The 20,746-nt window shown below is 41.2% G+C and overlaps 1 protein-coding gene across 1 annotated transcript in view; it reads left to right on the top strand.

Annotated features, from left to right (window-relative positions):
• Positions 1-3,949: 3,949 nt before the first annotated feature.
• Positions 3,950-20,746, top strand: part of NPTN (neuroplastin) — a 30,114-nt gene continuing 13,317 nt past the window's right edge. Inside the window, exons 1-6 of the mRNA XM_058155830.1 lie at positions 3,950-4,334; positions 10,029-10,376; positions 16,222-16,390; positions 17,339-17,433; positions 18,297-18,430; positions 19,885-20,158. Of these exons, the coding sequence (XP_058011813.1) occupies positions 4,241-4,334; positions 10,029-10,376; positions 16,222-16,390; positions 17,339-17,433; positions 18,297-18,430; positions 19,885-20,158 (1,114 nt within the window). The 5' untranslated portion in view covers positions 3,950-4,240. The remainder of the gene's footprint in view (positions 4,335-10,028; positions 10,377-16,221; positions 16,391-17,338; positions 17,434-18,296; positions 18,431-19,884; positions 20,159-20,746) is intronic.

Genomic DNA, 20,746 nt, shown 5'->3' with positions numbered 1-20,746 from the left:
TAATAGTAGTGCAGATTTAGTAAATAGTTTGACAGTGTTGAGGGAATTATTTGTTTAGCAGAGTGATGGCGTTTGGGAGAAAACTATCCTTGTGTCTAGTTGTTCTGGTGTGCAGTGCTCTATAGCGTCATTTTGAGGGTAGGAGTTGAAACAGTTTATGTCCAGGATGTGAGGGGTCTGTAGATATTTTCACAGCCCTCTTTTTGACTCGTGCAGTATATTCAATGGAATTCAAGGTTGGTAGCAATTGTTTTTTCTGCAGTTCTAATGATCCTCTGAAGTCTGTGTCTGTCTTGTTGGGTTGCAGAACCATACCAGACAGTTATAGAAGTGTAGATGAGATTCAATAATTCCTCTGTACAACTAGATCAGCATCTCCTTGGGCAGTTTGAGTTTCCTGAGTTGACGCAGAAAGAACATTCTTTGTTATGCTTTTTTGATGACGTTTTTGATGTTAGGTGTCCATTGTAGGTCTTGAAATATGATAGAACCTAGAAATTTGAAGGTTTCTACTGTTGATACTGTGTTGTCTAGTATTGTAAGAGGGGGTAGTATGGGAGGATTTCTCCTAAAGTCCACCACCATTTCTACGGTTTTGAGTGTCTTCAGTTCCAGATTGTTCCGGTCACACCACGAGGCTAATTGTTCAACCTCCCATCTGTATGCGGATGCATCATTGTCTCGAATGAGACCGATCACTGTTGTGTCAGCTGCAAACTTCAGCAGTTTGACAGATGGATCGTTAGAGATGCAGTCATTGGTATACGGAGAGAAGTGGGGAGAGCACACAGACTTGTGGGGGCCCCTGTGCTAATTTTATTTATTTATTTATTTATTTATTTATTAATCAAATTTCTAGACCGCCCTTCTCCCGAAGGACTCAGGGCGGTGTACAGCCATATTAAAATACATAGATAGACAATGAATTTAAAATAAATTTTAAAATGAAATATTTAGCCGGCCAATTGAACTAAAAATAATAAAACCAATTAAAATCAGTATAAAATTTAAAATTTAAAATTTAAAAGCTAAAAAATCTAATCCAGTCCTGCGCACCTGAATAAGTGTGTTTTAAGTTCACGGCGGAAGGTTCTAAGGTCCGAGTTGGCGAAGTCCTGGGGAGCTCGTTCCAGAGGCGGGAGCCCCGCAGAGAAGGCCCTTCCTGGGTGTCGCCAGGCGACACTGCCTAGCTGGCGGCACCCTGAGGTCCCTCTCTGTGAGGCGCAGGTCGGTGAGAGGTATTCGGTAGCAGAAGGCGGTCCGTAAATAGCCCGGCCCTATGCCATGGGCGCTTTAAAGGTGATCACCAACACCTTGAAGCGCACCGGAAGGCCACAGGTAGCCAGTGCAGTCTGCGCAGGATAGGTGTCACCCGGGAGCCACGAGGGGCTCCTTCTATCACCCGCGCAGCCGCATTCTGGACTAACTGCAGTCTCCGGATGCCCTTCAAGGGGAGCCCCATGTAGAGAGCATTGCAATAATCTAGGCGAGATGTCACGAGGGCGTGAGTGACCGTGCATAGGGCATCCCGGTCTAGAAAGGGGCGCAACTGGCGCACCAGGCGAACCTGGTAAAAAGCTCTCCTGGAGACGGCCGCCAAATGATCTTCAAAGGACAGCCGTTCATCCAGGAGGACGCCCATACATAATTGTATAGGTACCTGATGTGATTCTGCTTAGCTTCACCTGCTGTGACTTAATGTCACTTAAAAGTGACTTCAGGACCATTTTTCACATTTATGACCGTTCCAGCATCCCCATGGTCATGTGACTTACATTGGAATGCTACGCTACTGGTTTCTATTTATGACGGTGACAGTGTCCCGGAGTCATGTGATCCCCTTTTTTGACTTTCTGACAAGTCAAGTCAACAGGCGCCAGATTCACTTAACAGCTATGTTACTAATTTAAGAACTGCAGCGATTCACTTAATAAATGTGGTGCGAAGTCATAAAACGGGGCAAAGCTTGCTTAGCAAATTTCTCACTTAGCAACATACATTTCGGGCTGTGGCGTTTCTCGCGGCCAGCGGACTCGCCACGAGAGGGTCCGGGCAGTCCCCGCGCTGGACGGAGTGAGAACGAAGACATGGAGTCCTATTCTCCTCGGGGTGAGCGAGCCCCGAGCTAGCTCGAGACAAACTCTTTTATTGAGGTTTGTTAGGGGTGGGTTACAGAGATTCAGAAGGCAAGCATGTGATCCTGATTTAACCACACATAAATTGACACATTGGCTTGGATATGCATATTATGGCAATATGTTTGCAAGCACAGCTGAGCAGGATGAATATTCTATGTGTGTAAGCAGTTTTCTTATCATGTCCGGTGTTACCCGGACAGGCTCTGTGGTTAGCGTTTCTGAGCAGTTTGCAACAGCAAGTGCGGGCACATTCCTACAGAACTTTTCTTGTTACAGAATGTTAAAAAAGTAGCGAGACATGGAAACATCACAGTTAATGGTTATGTGGTTGGAACAGGATTTGCAGAAATACACATACAGTGCAGACTTTGTCTGCTTGCTACTTTTTCTTGTACGTGGTCCGATTCTAACAAGAATCTACATCTACAAGTTTTATATTTCTTATCTAAGAGATTATATGGCTAATGCAAAGCAGAATTATCTGACCATTGCCATAATGATTCCCAACATCGGGCGCAAACAAGATCGTAAGTCAAGGCCTCCCTGTATAATTACACAGTCCTCTCTTGCTCTATGGTTACTTTTTTCTATTATCCATTATTCTTTTTTCTAAACATCTGCACTACTATTAATCTTCTCATCATTCCTATCACCATTTCTGCCCACTTATGACTGTATAACTGTAACCTTGTTGCTGGTATCCTTACGATTTATATTGACTTGTTTTCCTGTGACTATCATTAAGTGTTGTACCTTATGATTCTTGACAAACGTATCTTTTCTTTTATGTACACCGAGAGCATATGCACCAAGACAAATTCCTTGTGTCTCCAATCACACTTGGCCAATAAAAAAAATTTCTGTTCTAGTCTATTCAAAGCCACAAGTACTTTTCCCCCCATTTCATGGCTTTGCTGTCCAGAGCTCTCAATGTCCCAAAGGTGCTTTTTCAGGAGGCACCTGGACTTTCTTGTTTTTTTCGTTTGAAGACGTTTCGCTTCTCATTCAAGAAGCTTCTTCAGCTCTGACAGGATAGTGGGGAATGGAAAGATTTATATTCCTTGCAGACAGCTGGTCATTTGCATCCTCAAAAAAGAAAGAAAAAAAACCGAGAAAGCCCAGTTGCCTCCTGAAAAAGCACCATTGGGACAACCATGACCTGGATGACTGAGAATCTCTTAGAGCTCTCAAGGGTTAACTCGCAATTAGCCGCATTCACAAGACCAGCAAACCACGGTTGAAAAACCTCAGCCCTTCCCAGCACAAGCATGACCCCCATCCACCTACCCAGGTACCACACTAGGGCTTGCTTTGCCGCACCTCCCTCCTTATCCACGCAACCCCGGTACACGCAAGCCACGCAGCTCCCTGCATTCCCACGACCCACCAAGCCGGGGGGGGGGGAAACCGCAGGGAGGCGGTCCCTTCGCGGGACAGCGGGAGGAGGACACGCCTTCCACGGAACCCCGGTGCACGCAAGACCTGCAGCTCCCTGCATTCTCACGACCCACCCAGCCACGCTGCACTGCCTCCCGGGGAAAAACCGCAGGGAGGCGGTCCCTTCGCGGGAACAGCGGGCCAGGGAGGAGGAGGAGATTGAGGCCACGCCCTTCCCCGTGACGTTGCCGCGCGGGGTGGGAAGGAGGCCACGCCCTTCCCCGTGACGTTCCGCGCGAGGGGGAAGGCGCAGGCCACGCCCTCCCCCGTGACGTTGCCGCGCGAGAGCCGGGCGTGTGGGCGGTGCTTGCTGGCTCCTCCTCCTCTTCGTCGTCCTCTCCTTTCTCCGCTCTCGGCGGCCGCCTCCGGTGGGCTGGCTCTCGCGAGAAGGGAGAGCCTAGTTCTCGCGAGACTCCGGCGCTGCCGCAGAAGGAACCCGCTCCGCCGCCGTCGCTGAGGGGAAAAAAAAAAGGCAGGCGAAGGCGACGCCGAAGGGCGCCGGAGCCTTGTGTCGCCCGCCTCGTCTTCCTCCTCCTCCTTCCTCTTCCTCTCGTTCTGCCCTTCCCCTCACCTCCCCTCCCTCGCCGGCCGCCGCCCCCGCGCCCCCTGCCCGCCCTTCCTCCTCCTCATCTTCCTCCTCCGCTCGCGGACCCGCCGCCGGGACGATGCTGCGCGGCCCAGCCACCCTACCCGCGGCCCTCTCGCTCCTCCTGGCCACGGCGGGGAGCCTCTGGCCGACGCCGGTCGGCGCGCAGAACGGTGAGGGAAGGCGGCCCGGAGGGTGTGTGGGGGGAGGGGGGGAGGCCGTGAGGGGGGGACGAGGAGCAGACCTGAGGCGGTGATTGACAAGGGGGCGGGGCTCTCCGGGTGGGCGGGGCCAGGAGGGCCCTGATGAATTCTGCCTCTCGGCTCCTCTCTGGAAGGCGAAAAACCAGGCCGCCTGGATCTGGTTGGGGGATGGGATGGGATGGGATGGGAGACCACCAGGAGATCCCAAGCCTATAAAGGATAGGTTGGGAAAGAGAAAAGGAAGCCAGGGGTTAGGAAAAGCTGCAGGGAAGGCAGGTTGTCATCATTTCCCTCCCTTAGGCAATGGCTGAGGGTGGATCTGTTGCAGCAGAGGGCGAGGAAGGATCTGGAGAAATCTACCCAGGGTTTTTCCGGCAGGGAGCAGCTTTCTTTTTATCTTTTTGCAGGAGGGAAGGATAATGTCCTTGAAGCTAGCCAGGTTTGGGGAAGTCAAGGGGCCCACGTCATCAGAGCCTTGCACATTTATCTGCCCTAATCTGAGGCCCTCCAGATGTGCAGACATCTAGACTCTCCTGGCAATATCAGCTAATAGCTAAGGATTCTGGAAAGTGTAGTGACAGCACGCCCGGATGAAAAAGGTGGGAGGAGGTTTGGCGTAAGATCTTGGGGACTAGAGCCATTGGATGCCAGGGTAAATTGCCTTGAAGGTACTTCACTTCATCGTTTGCTTATTAGCTGGGAGAAGATTAAAGGGATGTGGAATACAGGAGCAAGAATGAGGAAGAGCTCTTAAGTTGTCTCTATTAGGGAAAGTGCTCTTTGATCATTGACAATAAGCCTGACCACCAAAAATCCAATGGCATTTATTGCTGTAGGGTTAGTAGAATAATAATAATCCTATACAGGTAGTCCTAGACTTGTGATCACAATTGAGCCCAGCATTTCTGTTGTTAGGTGAGACATTCGTTAAGTGAGCTTTGCCCCATTTTACGACTTTTCTTGCCACAGTTGTTAACCGAATCACTGCTGTTGTTAAATTAGAAACATAGTTACTAAGCGAATCTGGCTTCCCCATTGATTTTGCTGGTCAGAAGGTCGCAAAAGATGATTACATGACCTAGGGACACAGCAAAGGTCATAAATATGAGCCAGTCGCCAAGCATCTGAATTTTGATCACGTGGATGCTGCAGTGGTCGTAACTATGAAAAATGGTCGTAAGTCACTTTTTTCAGTGCTGTTGTAACTTTGAACGGTCACTAAATGAACTGTAGTAAGTCGAGGACTACCTGTATTGTTTTTAGTGACAGTCTGAAATTTGATTGAAAACTGCCCTCTATTTATGCATGCAGTATGTGAGCTCTTTAAAAATACAAAATTACTTGAATTTTCTTTAGAGGTGGTCAAGAGATTTTTGACCTGAAAGGCAGGAAAGATGTGGAAATCAGATATACTTGCTAAAATTTGCTACAGGGCAGTGCATAAAGCAGTTTCAGTATGTTCTAGATGTGTTGGAACTGCAGTTCCTTAGATTCCAAGCATGGCCCCAAAATGCAAGATTGGCTATTAACTCTGCAGGCCAGGACCAGGTCTCTGCATTGCCACAAAGCTGACTTATTAACCTCAAAATGGCTGGTCTAGCTTAGAATGTCCCTGGAAGCTGATGAAAGGAAGGCAATAAAAGATAGATAAAAATCTGTGGCAGTATCAGGAGAAGAGTTAGGGCAATAAGGAAACGATTAATGTAATAGTTTTATTTAGGTTTAATAATATGGATAGGTGGCAGCAAGGAAAGGACAGAACAGAAGTAAAGGGTCAAGAATCTAGAATACACAAAATATATAGTTATCAGCTGAAAAATTTGGAGAAAATCTGCTGCTTATGGACGACCAGAAGGTTTAGAAAAGATTTACAAAAAAATGTATTCTATGTGCCTTTTCAGACCGAAAGTCAGCCTTCTATCTTCAGCTGTTTACCAAGAATGAAATTAATCTATTGTAATGAACATTTTATAGCTTTTCTGCAGCCTTTCTCTTCATTCCCAAGCTTCTCCCTCCACCCAGCCCAAATGCCTAAGAATAGTTTAAGTATAAAGCAAGGAAACATGGCAATGAAAATGCTTAGAGAGGTCTATGTTGTAACTAAAGCATGCTTTGTTACTGATGTTAGTGGGATTCCTAAAGGAGTCTATGACACTGCTCTTTCGAATAGTGGGTGCATTCTGTTTGATCAGATAGAACGTCTGTATGCTTTGTGCTCCTTCACAACACAAGAGAGTTCTTCTCATAGGTTTATTATGGAAAATCTTTTCGGCTCCAGAGAACTGTGAGAAACATGAGTTTGCATTCGAGTGAGTGACACTTGTCAGTAGAGAGAGTATAAAATGAATATAGGAAAGCGCAGCATGTCCAAAGAAGATTCAGGAAATATTTTTGAGTGAGAAATGTTTCAAAGAGTGAGTCTTTTACCTCAGAGAGGAGATGAGCATATAGGAGCAATATCACAATTGAACACTGTAATAGAAAATTGATTTGTTATTTTGATACCAAATTATACCCTTTTTCCCCCTTCATTTTCTTCCCAGCATGACCAGTATTTTCCAAAAGACAGTTCTGAAAGTTATAGAATGTAGATTCCTGAATTCTTAATTTCAAACAAGAAATTAAAGGGGGAGTTGCGAATGGCTTTCATTTTTTCTTATACTTTTAGTAATTTGTAAAATTATATCAAAATTTGAAATGCTTTAAGTCAAGTTGATTGGAAAACAAGAAATTACTAATAAGGGAAAACCTGCAGTACTTGCAAAGAACCAGTTTGGACTGTTTATTTCATGTGCTATCATGCCAAATCTGAATTAAATAAAAGCAGAATTAGTACAGTAACAGAATTGTAGAGTAAGTGTTTAAGTCTTAAAATTGTGGTCTAGAAATTCATTGAACAACTTTATATGACTGATCACTTACAGGCTTTGGATATATTCCAATTTTCTGTAGATCAATAAAAGAAAGCCTTGTCTAGTTTGCCTAAATTTGGCAGTGTAAACAAGGAATGTTTCAAATCCTTTACGGTAGAAATATTCAGACTTTCCCTCTTTAGTAACATGGCAATAATTGGCTTTGATAGGATGAAACAGACTGAATTAGTGCAAAAGCTTTAGCAAAAGCTAATGATAATAAGCAGGTATCTTTAGAATAATAACTGATTTACATTGAAGGCCTTTCTTTCCACGCATTCATCTGACCTTGAAAATATTATTAGTGTGGATATTACTAATGTTGAAAAGAATAAAGATTTCCATTTTGGTCATTGTACTACAGGAGATTGCTATTAAAATTAAAATCTGTATTGTCTTGAGTGTAGCTGTTATAAGAGTTGTGGTCTGAATCAAAGAAAGGTTTAAATTAGGAGATTTGCTAAGTAATGTAAATTTATTATGCACCTTTCACAAAAGCTTCTTGATAGAAGTGGTTAAATATAAATTCTATTCATTCTATGACTTATATTTCAGTTGTGCTGGTTCATAAGCACCAAATGTATCTATTGCTCTCGGCTTCCCTGTGAAACCATATTAAAGGATTAGCCTCCCAACTCATTTTGAACAGCTCAACTTCCTGCTAACTGATGTAGGATACACAAAGCAAAGGAAGGGTTGTGTTTGCATTTTTATTAAGGCTATGCATATTTTAGCAGGACCGTCAGAACAGAGGGATAATGGCTTAGCAGGATCGTATAGCTACACACAGGCCTGTATTATGATTCTGCAACATTAACATTATCCAGCACAGCTTTTAGTGAGATGATGCCTTTGGTCACATTAATAATTTAGTATACTGACTATAGCCCATTTCATGACTTTCTGTACAGAACCTGCAGACAAAACTGCATTAAGATACATCATGTTTGGATTTGGATTTTTGTTAGAGGCTTTTTTTAGAATGCTTTTCTGCCTGTAGAAATTATTCATCACCATCTTGAAGAAACTAATTGAAGCTAATAGTACAAACTATCCAGAGTATTCAAAATTATTAAATAGGTATAGCGCTAGTCAAGATTAGAATACTCAGAAACATTTACCTTACTTACATTTGCAGCATTCTGTTCAATTGCATTTGGCAGAGTTTTCTTTTTATCAAAAGAGAATAAAACTCTTATCATATCTAGGTGGGGTTTCAGAACCATAAAAGCAAAAATGTGGTGGATATTGAATATTACAGCACAATGCATATATGTGTATAGCTGTACCGGTTGAGTTTTCACCAAATTAGGATTTAAAATATAGTTCTAAAGTTTTACTGTAATTTTTTAAGACCGTAGGGTCCCATCCTTCACTAGTTAGAAGACCAGAAATTTTCCAGCAGCTACATTATTAAGAAGTTATCAACAGTGTGGAATTAAATCAGCAAATTTCTTATACCTTTCTTGGCACCAAATGTGAAACTGGAAATGTGACAGGAATGATTCCTGATCTCACAGGGAGATGCTTTGTGAAATGGGAGGCAAAAGCTGAGTTCTCCCTTGGCTGATATATACTCTGTTGATTTCCAACAATGCTTGGCTTACTTCATGATTGAACACATATTGGAATATGAGGAAAATGACTGTCTTTAACTCTCCAGGGTGACTCCATGTATGAATAAGTAGGTAACACCTTCTACGTTATCTTGAAATATTTTGCCATCTAGTTTAGGTGGTGTTTGACTAACAGAAAACTAATCTTATAACTTAGGTAATTGGTAATCTACTGTAGGTGTAATCTAGCTAATTAGATGAAGTGAGAGCTAGTTGAGTGTAGCGGTTAAGGCATTAGGCTAGAAACCAGTAATCCTTGAGTTCTGATCCTGCCTTGGGCACAAAGCTAACCCACCTGGACTTGGACAAATGAATTCTTAGTCATTACAAAAAATCCCACTTGTACTATTTTGGCTCCAGAGCTTGAAAGATTTAAAGGAATTGAAAATGCTGATTCAGTTCTTGAGGGGTAGAAATAGAGATCTACATGGCGTGGGATCATTATTTGGTGTGTGACTATAACAGTAGCATGATTGCCTAATTTTCACATCTTTGTGGTCCATTTGTTTTTAATCAGCCTAAATTTATGGTAATACAGCAATTATTGCAACACAAGAGTTCTTTAACTGTTGGCTGCTATAAGATGTTTAGGACAATTTATCTGACCTACCATACATCCCTCTGGGCTTGAAATAAGAGGCGATCAAACCACAAGCATTGTGGAGCAGTGGTTATAATAGAGAGCTTTTTTTCTAATCCCAGTGTTAAATCCAAAGGAGATAATAAAGGAGAATTACTGAAGAATTATTGAAAGAATTATTGAAAGGGAATTCCCGATAAGACTTAAGATGTCCACCCAGTTTTTAACCTCCTCCCTTGGAACTATTATTATTATTATATGGAACTAAGAAAAAATAGACTCACCTCTCTTTCTGTCGCAGACTAAAAATCTGTAAAATTTGATGGCTTGTCTCCCTTAAACCTGGCTTTTTTGCCAATCTCACTTTTCTTCTTTTGAACTCACACTATAACCACTGTTGTAGATGGGCATGTCTCTCTTTTTGTTTTTGTTTTGTTTTTTGTGTTTTCTGCGATTTCATTTGCTTTCTTTATAAGATCTGTTTTTTTTTCCCCACTCCCCACCCCCACCCCCGTTCATCCATCATGGCATTTCTGCTGCCCCTTTTCCTCTCTAGCTGGGTTTGTCAAGTCGCCTATGTCAGAGACTAAGCTCACAGGGGACGCCTTTGAACTGTATTGTGACGTGGTTGGGAACCCCACCCCAGAGATCCAGTGGTGGTACGCTGAAGTCAACCGGGCTGAATCTTTCAAACAGCTGTGGGACGGTGCTCGAAAGCGCCGTGTCACCATTAACACTGCCTACGGGGTGAATGGCGTGAGCGTGCTGAGAATCACTCGTCTTACCTTGGAAGACTCTGGGACATATGAGTGCAGGGCGAGCAACGACCCCAGAAGGAATGACTTGAGGCAAAACCCCGCCATAACGTGGATACGAGCCCAGGCTACTATAAGCGTCCTTCAGAGTGAGTTCAGTTCCTCAGAGCAGTAGTGCTGTAGTCTCTAGAGGCACTCCCAGAGATCCTCATCCCCCTCCAACCTCTCTTGTGACCCTTAGTATCACCACTGATTGTCTTTGTTGCGTGTGTGTGTGTGTGTGTGTGTGTGTGTGGTGGGGAAAGGTGTGTTGATTTCTTCATTTGTGGACGTGTCAAGTGTGTTTTTGCCACCTTCTTAATGTGTCTCCTCCTTCCTAGGATCAGAAATATTGAGGAGAATCTTTGAAACTGTCTTCTAGTTCCTCTGAAAACAAGCTGGTATTGGAATGTTTGTTTCCTTTTGCTTTTATTCCTTTTTATTTGTTTATTTTTACCTTTTATAGTAGGCTTTGTGCTCTCCTAGTTTCTCCATGAGTGCCTTTTCTATTTTGCGTTAATTCTTAACCTAACAATTTCTTTTTTATTATTATTATTTCGTTTATTGGGATATCGTGGAATTGCCTTCCTTTTCTTCTTGGTTTTCAATCCATAGACTCTCTTCTGCAACCTTTATTGCCTGAAAAATGTTGAATTTTCCCTTTAAGTCAGAAGTTGCTTTTTATTAACAACATACATACCGAAACTTCCCAAATGTTGAGTCTCTGCTTATAGTACTGGTACTTTCCTTGGTGTATCTGAAGCCTATTGGTTACTTACAAATATAAGCCTTTTCTTTCTCATCCCCTTCATGTAACACTCAAGTTATGTCTCCTCACATATAAAGCTAAATTGCATGGGGTGATCTTGTAAGTGACTTATTTATTAAACCATTGACTCTATTAGAAGGCTTAGAAATCATGATTACATTCTAAAGTGTTGTCTGAGGTGGTTTGCACAGAGAAACAAGCCAATGAATCGTACTGCATTGCGAAGCAAGCAACAATAAAGAGTTAATACGTACCATCACAGGAGGATTTTTATTATGAAAGGCGGCATATAAATTCTTACAATAAAGATGAATATTTGGCACACATTAAGTTTCACGTTTAGGAAAGATTGGACAATCTCTTGGGGGATTAGGCAATTAACATCTACTAATGCTAATGGATTACTTCCTGATTCATAGGAAAATTATCCTAAATACTGGGAAGCCAACAATGGAAGGAGAACTATTTCCTCTAGTTGAGGCCTGTAAGCTTCCCAAATATCTTGATTCGTTTTGTGTCCATTGTACAGATTTCCAACAAACGATTTCCAACATCGTTTTGTTCCCTAGAGCTGCTGTTAGAAACCTTTCTGTCCTAACATTTATGCTGGTAAATCTGGCAGTTTGTTTGTTCTGAGGCATACATAATGGATCTGCATCTGCCTTTTTGAGATTTTTATCCATTAGAATAGAATAGAATAGAATAGAATAGAATAGAATAGAATAGAATAGAATAGAATAGAATAGAATAGAATAGAATAGAATAGAATAGAATTTTATTGGCCAAGTGTGATTGGACACACAAGGAATTTGTCTTGGTGCATATGCTCTCAGTGTACATAAAAGAAAAGATACGTTCATCAAGGTACAACATTTACAACACAATTGATGATCAATATAGCAATATAAATCATAAGGATTGCCAGCAACAAGTTATAGTCATACAGTCATAAGTGGAATTAGAGTAAACCCATTAGAGGAATGAGACTTGTAGGACATTTTACAACATGGTTTTTAATACGGAAATGGGTCCTTTCTTTCTTTCTTTCTTTCTTTCTTTCTTTCTTTCTTTCTTTCTTTCTTTCTTTCCTTCCTTCCTTCCTTCCTTCCTTCCTTCCTTCCTTCCTTCCTTCCTTCCTTCCTTCTTTCTTCTTTTGCCAGGCCCATCTCAATTGAAGACAAGGCTTGCAAGAGACATTGATCTTAAAAAGCAGGCAAGAATATATGGGAAGTAACCTTGATGATTATTATTATTTTTACCTCTCAGTGGTATCAATTCCCTGCTTTCTTTTACTATAACACTATTAATCAGTTAAAAAGATCCAGAGGAGTCTGGCAGCACCTTTTCCAGCAAGGAGATTTTATTTAAAAACATATATTTTTGTAAACGGCAGCTCCATCAGATCCATGCCTTGGCTAAATCAATCTAATCATAAACACCCGGTCTGTAATGTCAGCACTCATCAAAAGAATAATGTCAAAAGTAAGGCATTACTTAACTTTTAGAAGCTTTTAGAAAGATAACTTTTTTCTGCAATTTACCTTCTATATTGGTATGCACATAAAAAAATAGTTACATTGAGTAGGACATATGTGTATCAGAGTGGAGTGGTACTGTGTATCAGAGACTGATGTGTGAGAAAAAATTGCCCACACAGTATAGGAAGTATTGGGTAAATGAAATATTCAGTAATAAGGTGGAATTCTTTATTTTTTCTTATTTGTTGTGGCTTCCAGCCTTCTGGGCCATGCAGTGAAAATAAATCTGGTAACTTAATCTGGATTTCTGATCATAATGCTGTACCATAAATGTTTTTTGTGTGTGTGTGTGTATAAACAGAATAGTACAAAGTATCCATTTATTAGGATAGAAATGCTTTGTGTATGATGCTTTGTTTGCACAGCATACAAACTCCTATTATAAAAGACTTAAAGAATTTCCTGCAGTATGTAACTACAACTGATGAGGAACGCATACAAATCCTTTTTTTTTTAAATGAGACAATGCTTCTCTAGTTAAGAATTGACAATAAGAACAGCTAACAGTAGAGGATTATTTTATTAAAAATCAAGAATCAGTTATGGGTAATGCTGACATATACCTTATATGCAATTATTAACACTTTTAACAACTAAGAGAAATACTGGATGGTAAGTGTGATTTTCCAGTAGTAGTTGCATGCTTATCTTACTATCAGTTTTATATTACCATTTTGCTAAAATGCATCAAACGGGATGCAATCTAAAAACTAGTTTTCTGAAAGCAATTTTTTTACAATATAGCAGAATAATTTTTTGAAACCCAAAATTCTTAAAAATACAACTGCTTCTATTGCCCATTTCTAGGAGATAAATACTCTCTGGTCGCAAAGTCTTGTGTAATATTTTCCCATTTACTTCCTTTTGCCTTGTTTCTAATTCTTATTTTAATAACTGATAGGAAAATACAATATCACTCTTACCTAGTCCAATGTCCTTCAAATATATTTGGACTATAATCCTCCTCATTTCTAGCCAATATGGTTCTTGGCATCAGGTTAGAGAATGCAAGGCTGATTCATACATTTCTATGTTGGGTGGAGTTGTTTGTGTTCTTGACAAATATTATTAGGGGCAGTATTTCATATTGCATATAGACACTCTTCATCAAGTGCCTCTGTCTACCTTGCATACTTATTTAAATCAGTTTAATCTGAATGGTGAGTTTATGAGGAAATGTTTAACTCATTAATGGAAAAGTGATGGAACTTTCCAGATAAATTTGAGAGGAACTCTAGTAATGTTTTCCACTGAGGGTGAGATTTCCTAGTGTTCAGGCTGCAGTGAGAACAAATAAATGAATTGTTCCATATGGGCAACTTTGGGAAATCATGTTTCCCTTTTCTGGACTAATTGAAGAGCTGCAGTTGAACATTTTATGATTTAATTAAATTTGCTGATTTTTTTCAGTCTAGAATAAAGCCATATTAAACCTGAATATAACTTATGTTTATGGAGGATAATTCTCATTTGAGAGTATTAGTAGATAAAGATTTTCGTGGATTTGGTCACATAAATTCATGGATTTGGTAATACAGGTACAATCTTATGCTACTAACAAGACATGTCTAAATCTCTCCTATTCTCTATTACAGTAACCAGCATGTTTATCCTGCCACTATTTTCTCTTCCTGAAGATAATACGTATATGTCAAGAGCACCATAAAATCAAATATATTTGCAAAACATTCCATGCCAGAAGTAAATCATGACAAGTCTTTCAAATTCTTACACTATTCCTTTATGCAATTATTTTTAAATAGGGTGGTATGGCTTTGTATTACATCTTTTGAGATGCTGGCATGGAATAAATGCTTAGCAATGGGTCTTTTAAAAAGGAAAAAAAAAGAATGTTCAGATATTTTTGCTCTACCAGTACTTGGTTTAATCCCACAGTCTGTGCCTGAACCCATGTAATTGCAGAACAAAGATTATACTGTTGGATTGGATGGATTCCAAAGATCTAAAGTATAAAACACAGCATAAATAATAAAGGAAGGATAGAAGATTGCATATCCTGATACACATGAAGTACATTTTGACCTGCATGGTGATATGTTCTTGCTTCAAAGGGATTCGTGTGGGACTGTGTATCAAGATAACACACGTTCCTTAGTTGAAGGACATGGGAGTTTCGGTTGGGATAGCAATCCATTAGGAATGTGACCACTTTCTACCCTGGAAGGCAAAGTGGCTGTGTACATTTTCCAAAGCACCCGAAGGCCAGACAAGGAATAATGGATGGAAACTGATCAAGGGGAGATTCAACCTAGAAATAAGGAGAATTTTTCTCGCAGTGAGAGCAATCATGTCACATCAAATTTGTTCTTTGAAGCGAAGCAATGCCTCGGAGTTGGATTTATGATGGGTGCATTTACTTGGAGCCTGACAAATCAACCCATGGAACAGAAGTTGCTTTCAGAAGTTGTGGGAGCTTCATCACTGGAGGCTTTCAAGAAGAGACTGGAACAGTCATCTGTCAGAAATGGTGTAGGGTCTCCTGCTTGGGTGGGGTCATCCTTGTAGATGACCTACAAGGTCCCTTCCAACTCTGCTAATCTGTTGTTGTTGTTGTTATAATATAACCCCATGTAAACATCCAGGAATCTCTGCCCAAGCCTTGCAAAAGACCTTGCTGCTTTAAGGACTTGAACATGTAAATTTGGTTTGCTTCCCTGTGCAGTTCCTCTTTCAAATACTACATAATCTGAATATAGATCACAGGAAAATCCACATGTTAATTGGGGGAAGGGTTTCAACCTCTTTTCTTTTTTTTCTTAGGTAAAGGGGTTGGTAGAAAAGGGATCCCAAGGAACACAACAGGGCTCTAAGAAGTTAATGCTGTTAGGGGCAAGGCAAACTCTAAGAAAGGGGAGCAGGTGGGTTCCTTACTCATCATTTTATATAGGAGTCCTCTGTAGCACAGAAAACGAGAAGAGTAGATTGGCTACAAGACTTTATGGTTGCTGCTGATTCCAAAATGGTACCCGCTCTAGTTTGGGGCATTAGCTAAATAAACTTTGTTTCCTGTCTGTTTCATCAGAGCTCAAAGTCGGTGTTATGCAATTGGTGATTTGAAATTGTCTTCCATTATTGAGAGGCTGAAGAGTGTAATGGCATGGTTTTCTTTGCAAGCTTCCTAGAAGACTGGCCCTGCTAATACCTGTTTGGTGGGGGTGGGGGGGAATTCCACATACAGCATTGTATCCTATTAGATGTCTTTCTCTTGCAGCAAGATTCTTCAATCTAGAACGATATGTGAAAGCACCCAAAGATCTGATTTTTAAAACGGATTAGACTGAATGCTTGCTATGTGTTCTTGTGCTATTTATTTTTAATTTCCCCTTAGTTAGGCTAAAAAACAAAAGAATACCAAAATATATTCCTTTCTTTTCTTTTTTATTTATTTATATAATATTTTTTTTTTTTGCCCTTTTGTATCAGTAGACTAGTCCTTGTGTTTTTTTTCCCCTCCCTTACTGGTCAGCTGTTCATTGTATGCCTTGATGCCATCTGAGCTAGTAAAGTTGTTTTCCACGTGTAGTTCTTTTCCTCTCCCAACTCCTCTGCCATTTAATTGTGCCACGTATAGGACATTTGAGCCGGGTGAAAACTGACAGCCCTTTTAATGTGTCTCTTTTCCTCTAGAGCCCCGGATCAATTCCAGTAATGAGGTCACCATTAGCTCCCCTCCAAGTCCTATCATTCTACAGTGCAACCTCACGACCAGCCCTAGCCCCCTCGTTCACAGCTACTGGGTGAAAAACGGAGAAGAGATCCCAAGTACCATAAAGAACACAAACACGACAGAATACAGGTAAGTCTGGAAAGCGATTTTTTCCATCTCTGAAAATTCAGTGACGCTTCCGCGGAAGCAGCTGAACAAAATGTAGTAGCCGAGCACCTCTTAAGCATCAAAACTAGCAATTTTAGCTAAGGAGGTTTAGATGCTGTGCTTATCCAATTCTTCAAGTCTTTCGTAGAATGACATTAAGAAATAATATCCAAAACTTTACAAGGTGGGGATGAAGCCATGAATTATTTATTTTTTTAATCCATTAACAAGCAGAATACAGGTTCGACTTACGACCACAACGGAGCCCGAGATTTCTGTTGTTAAGTGAGACATTTGTTAAAGTGAGTTTTGCCCCATTTTACGACCTTTCTTGCCACCGTTGTTAAGTGAATCACTGCAGCTGATAAGTTGGTCACACGGTTGTTAAGCAGATCCGCTTTCCCCATTGACTGCTATTCAGAAGGTCGCAAAAGGAGATCACGTGACCCAGGGACACAACAACGGTCATAAGTATGAACCAGTTGCCGAGCGTTTGAATTTTGACGGGGATGCTGCAACGGTCGCAAGTGTGAAAAATGATTGTGTCACTAAATGAACTGTTGTAAGTCGAGGACTACCTGTACATTAAGGATACGCTCACTTTAAAGTCGATCCATCCCAACCCAACTTTTTTTTAAAAAACAGTTTTAAAATAGTTCAGAACTTGCGTTTCAAAAAGGGAAGATCCTATTTAGAGTCCCCCTTGGCTCTGTAAAATATTAGGGAAAGCACTCTTTTCAGCTCTGAGGCTTTATTCCAAACTTCATTTGGAAGTTTTCCAGCAAAGAAGCTGATACAAGATCTTGAATATTTTGGACTGCTTTTTATTGTGTTACCCAATAACCTGGGAACAACTGAGCCTTGATGTCTTCGTAAACCTGACTGATTTGTCCCCAGCGATCCTGATCACTATTTTTTTTTTCTTTGCAGAATCTCAAAGGCCAGAGCTGATGATTCAGGGGAATATTGGTGCGTATTTGTATTTGCTGGCTCCCCAGTAGCAAATGCTACAATAGAAGTGAAAGGTACCCATACTTCTTAATTCATTTCCTTTGTCTTCCTCTTTAGCTTGGCTTCTAAGATCCTCCTCCTGCAATTCCCCATGGAACACTTTTATTTTATTTAATGCTTCCAGGTCACAGTCTTCACAGCTGATGAGTGCTTACCCCATCCTCATAAATTGGAACGTCTAAGAAATTGTTTTATCTCCTGAATACCGCCAAAGCCAAATGTAGAAAATGCAAAATAATTCTAGATGTGTCAGTACTGTGCCTTCTTTCTATAGATTTTTATTTTGCTTAATGAGCTACTTGGCCGTGTTCTAATCTAACGGATCTTTTGAAGCTGCTAAAAAGGGTATCCCAGCTGCAACTTCCTGCATTTTTCTGTAGGAATAAATGCAATGTCTTCCAGCCTTGTCCTAAATTGTTCAGGACTTTCTGTTCAGGAGAAGATGTAGAATTATCTTTCTTTTCGGAATGAGAGCATTTTTTTGGCTTTATTGCTCCATACTGTTGTGCTGTTCAGTACAATCTAATTCCACATCTGAAGGCTTTTCCCCCCAAACTTTTTTAGACACTGTTGGGTTACAAAATCCAGAATTGGACACGAATGTTCTGCGGATTCTCCCATTACAGGAGATTTACATAATAGTTCAATATGAAATGGAAGGAAGCTCTAAATAAATAACCAGTGGCAAAACTGAATATATTAAGCCACCGGAAGGCCCACCGCTGTGCTTTCTTGAATTTTGAACAGTGGGTGACGATTTTGAATTTCATGATACAGGGTTGTGACAGTTCTATAGAGGAAACAGATTGAATTATACACTGCTCTTTTTTCTCTCCCTCCCCCCCCCCCGCTTTTTTTTTTTTTTTGTGCCTGTTAGCTTCTCCTGATATTACTGGGCATAAGCGAAGTGAGAACAAAAACGAAGGGCAGGAGGCAATGATGTATTGCAAGTCTGTTGGCTACCCACATCCAGACTGGACGTGGTACAAAAAAATCAACGGAATGTCTGTGGTGAGTAGAAGATCAAACTCCACTAGGTAAGCTCAGCTGTTGGCTGAAGTTTGCAACACGTGGCCAAGGAATGAAACTATTCCAGTATTTTTGCCTCCTAACCGCAGATACTTCTCTCTTGTTCTGCAAATGGCTTTTTGGAGGGTGTGTGTTTGTTTCTATTTGTTTATTAAACTTGAGATATATAAAGATCAAAATCGGAGAGGTCTTAAGAGCAAAACCAGGTATGGTCCCTGCAACAGATGTTTAAAAAGTGTTATTTCTAGGCAGGAAATTTCTTGCAGATGACCCTGCTTTCTAATGCAAAACAAGAATCCAAACATCCAATCGCATATAGTTTCCCTCCAGCCTTCTGCATCCTCTTCTGACTAGCCTACTGTCTTTTTCGGAGTATAAGATGCACCTTAGTTTTTGGGGAGGAAAATAAGAAAAAGGCTGATTGGCAGGTGGATTGGTCTCCCAGAATACCCCCAATCAGCTGTTCCCAGAGGTGAATTTTAGCAATAGGTTCCTTGGTTGTGAGCTCTGTGCCCTGCTTTTTTTTGCTTCTTTTTTCCTGCCTCTGAAACTCTGTTTCAGAAAAAACTTTTTTCTGCTTCTGAAAGCCTCCAAAACAGAACTTCAGAAAAAAAGTCTCTGAAGCTCTGTTTGGGGGCTTTTTTACTGAAGCTCTATTTGGGGGCTTCTTTTCTGAAGCTCTGTTTGGGGGCTTCTCTTCTGAAGCTCTGTTTGGGGGCTTCTTTCAACTTCTGAAACCTCCATTTGAGAAGCTGGGCGGGGCTACATTCAGAGTAGAAGACGCACCTAGATTTTCATCCTCTTTTGGGGGGGAAAAGGTGCGTGTTATACTCCAAAAAATACGGTAAGTTTGCTTGCCCCCCCAGAATTGTTCCTCCATGGCTATTTGAAATACAGGTAGTCCTCGACTTACGACAGTTCGTTTAGTGACTATTCGAAGTTACAACGATACCTTCCAAAAAGTGACTTGCAACCATTTTTCACACTTAACAACTGTTGCAGCATCCCCATAGTCACATGTTCAAAATTCAGAAGCTTGGCAGCTGACTCATACTTATGACAATTGCAGTATCTCGGGGTCATGTGATCCCCTTTTGTGACCTTCTGACAAGCAAAGTCAAATTCACTTAAAAGCCACGTTATTAACAACTGCAGCGATTCACTTAACAACTTGCTTAGCCACACAAATTTGGGGCTCAGTTGTGGTCGTAAGCCAAGGACACGGCTCTATACATGTCATCTTCCACCACAAATGAACTTAAGGCAGGAGAGCCTCAGCCAGTCGAATGATTATGCGAATGAGCTTGCCACGCTTCTCTCATGCCCAACTTACCAAGTTTTCAGAATGAAGAATATTAAGCTCGTACGAAAGACGGGATGTGGGCATATAACAGAATAACTGGTAATTTTGCTCTGGATTACCCTTTTCTCATTAGATCATTGACAATTCTTCCGGTCGCTTCTTCATTAACAACAAAGAGAATTACACCGAACTCCGTATTACGAACCTCCAGATCAACGAAGATCCTGGGGATTACGAGTGCAATGCCACCAACTCCGTGGGCACCGTCGCCGAAATTACCATCCTGCGTGTACGCAGCCACTTGGCTCCTGTCTGGCCCTTCCTAGGAATTCTGGCCGAGATCATCATTCTTGTGGTTATCATAGTTGTTTATGAGAAAAGGAAGCGGCCAGATGAGGTTCCAGACGGTAAGTTTCTTCCACACCGCTGTGTTTGCCGGGAACCAGGCTCTTCTTCTTTTTCCTTGGGGAGCCTTCCTTTTAAAAAAGTTGGTGTTACCAACCCATACTTCCAAATTTCGGGCTGCTGAAGACTACTGGGAAATCCTTGTCCCTCAGTCCTTGACAGAGGAGGTACTGAAATACTTCTGTCTTTGAAAAGGCTCTGTCAAATGAGGGAAAATCAGGAAGCCCAGGCAGTTCAAATGAATATAAAAATTTGTTGCGAGCTTATGATCTCGACAAGAACCTGAACAACTAACGGTCAAGGGAAATCAGTGGGAATGAAAAGTAGAAGGAATTCAAGGTGGGCTGGAGTTAGCAGGTCTCTTGTGGGCATGAAGGGACTCGAGACTTATGATGTGTTTGACTCCTCCCTCCCTCGAGCTCATCCTGGTCCTGTCCTACGGACTTCTTTCTAGCATGTGAGACATTTTAAAACAACGTTGCTTGTTACTAAATTCACCCTGCCTAAATGTAGCTTTGGTCGGATACATACTGTGCTGTCTTGCTAGAGGGAAACCAAAACAAAAAAATAAGTATTTTTCAAACTAATTG

This window comes from Ahaetulla prasina, chromosome 13, assembly GCF_028640845.1.
Source record: "Ahaetulla prasina isolate Xishuangbanna chromosome 13, ASM2864084v1, whole genome shotgun sequence".
Lineage (NCBI taxonomy): Eukaryota > Metazoa > Chordata > Lepidosauria > Squamata > Colubridae > Ahaetulla > Ahaetulla prasina.
This window is presented reverse-complemented; position numbering and strand designations above follow the sequence as displayed.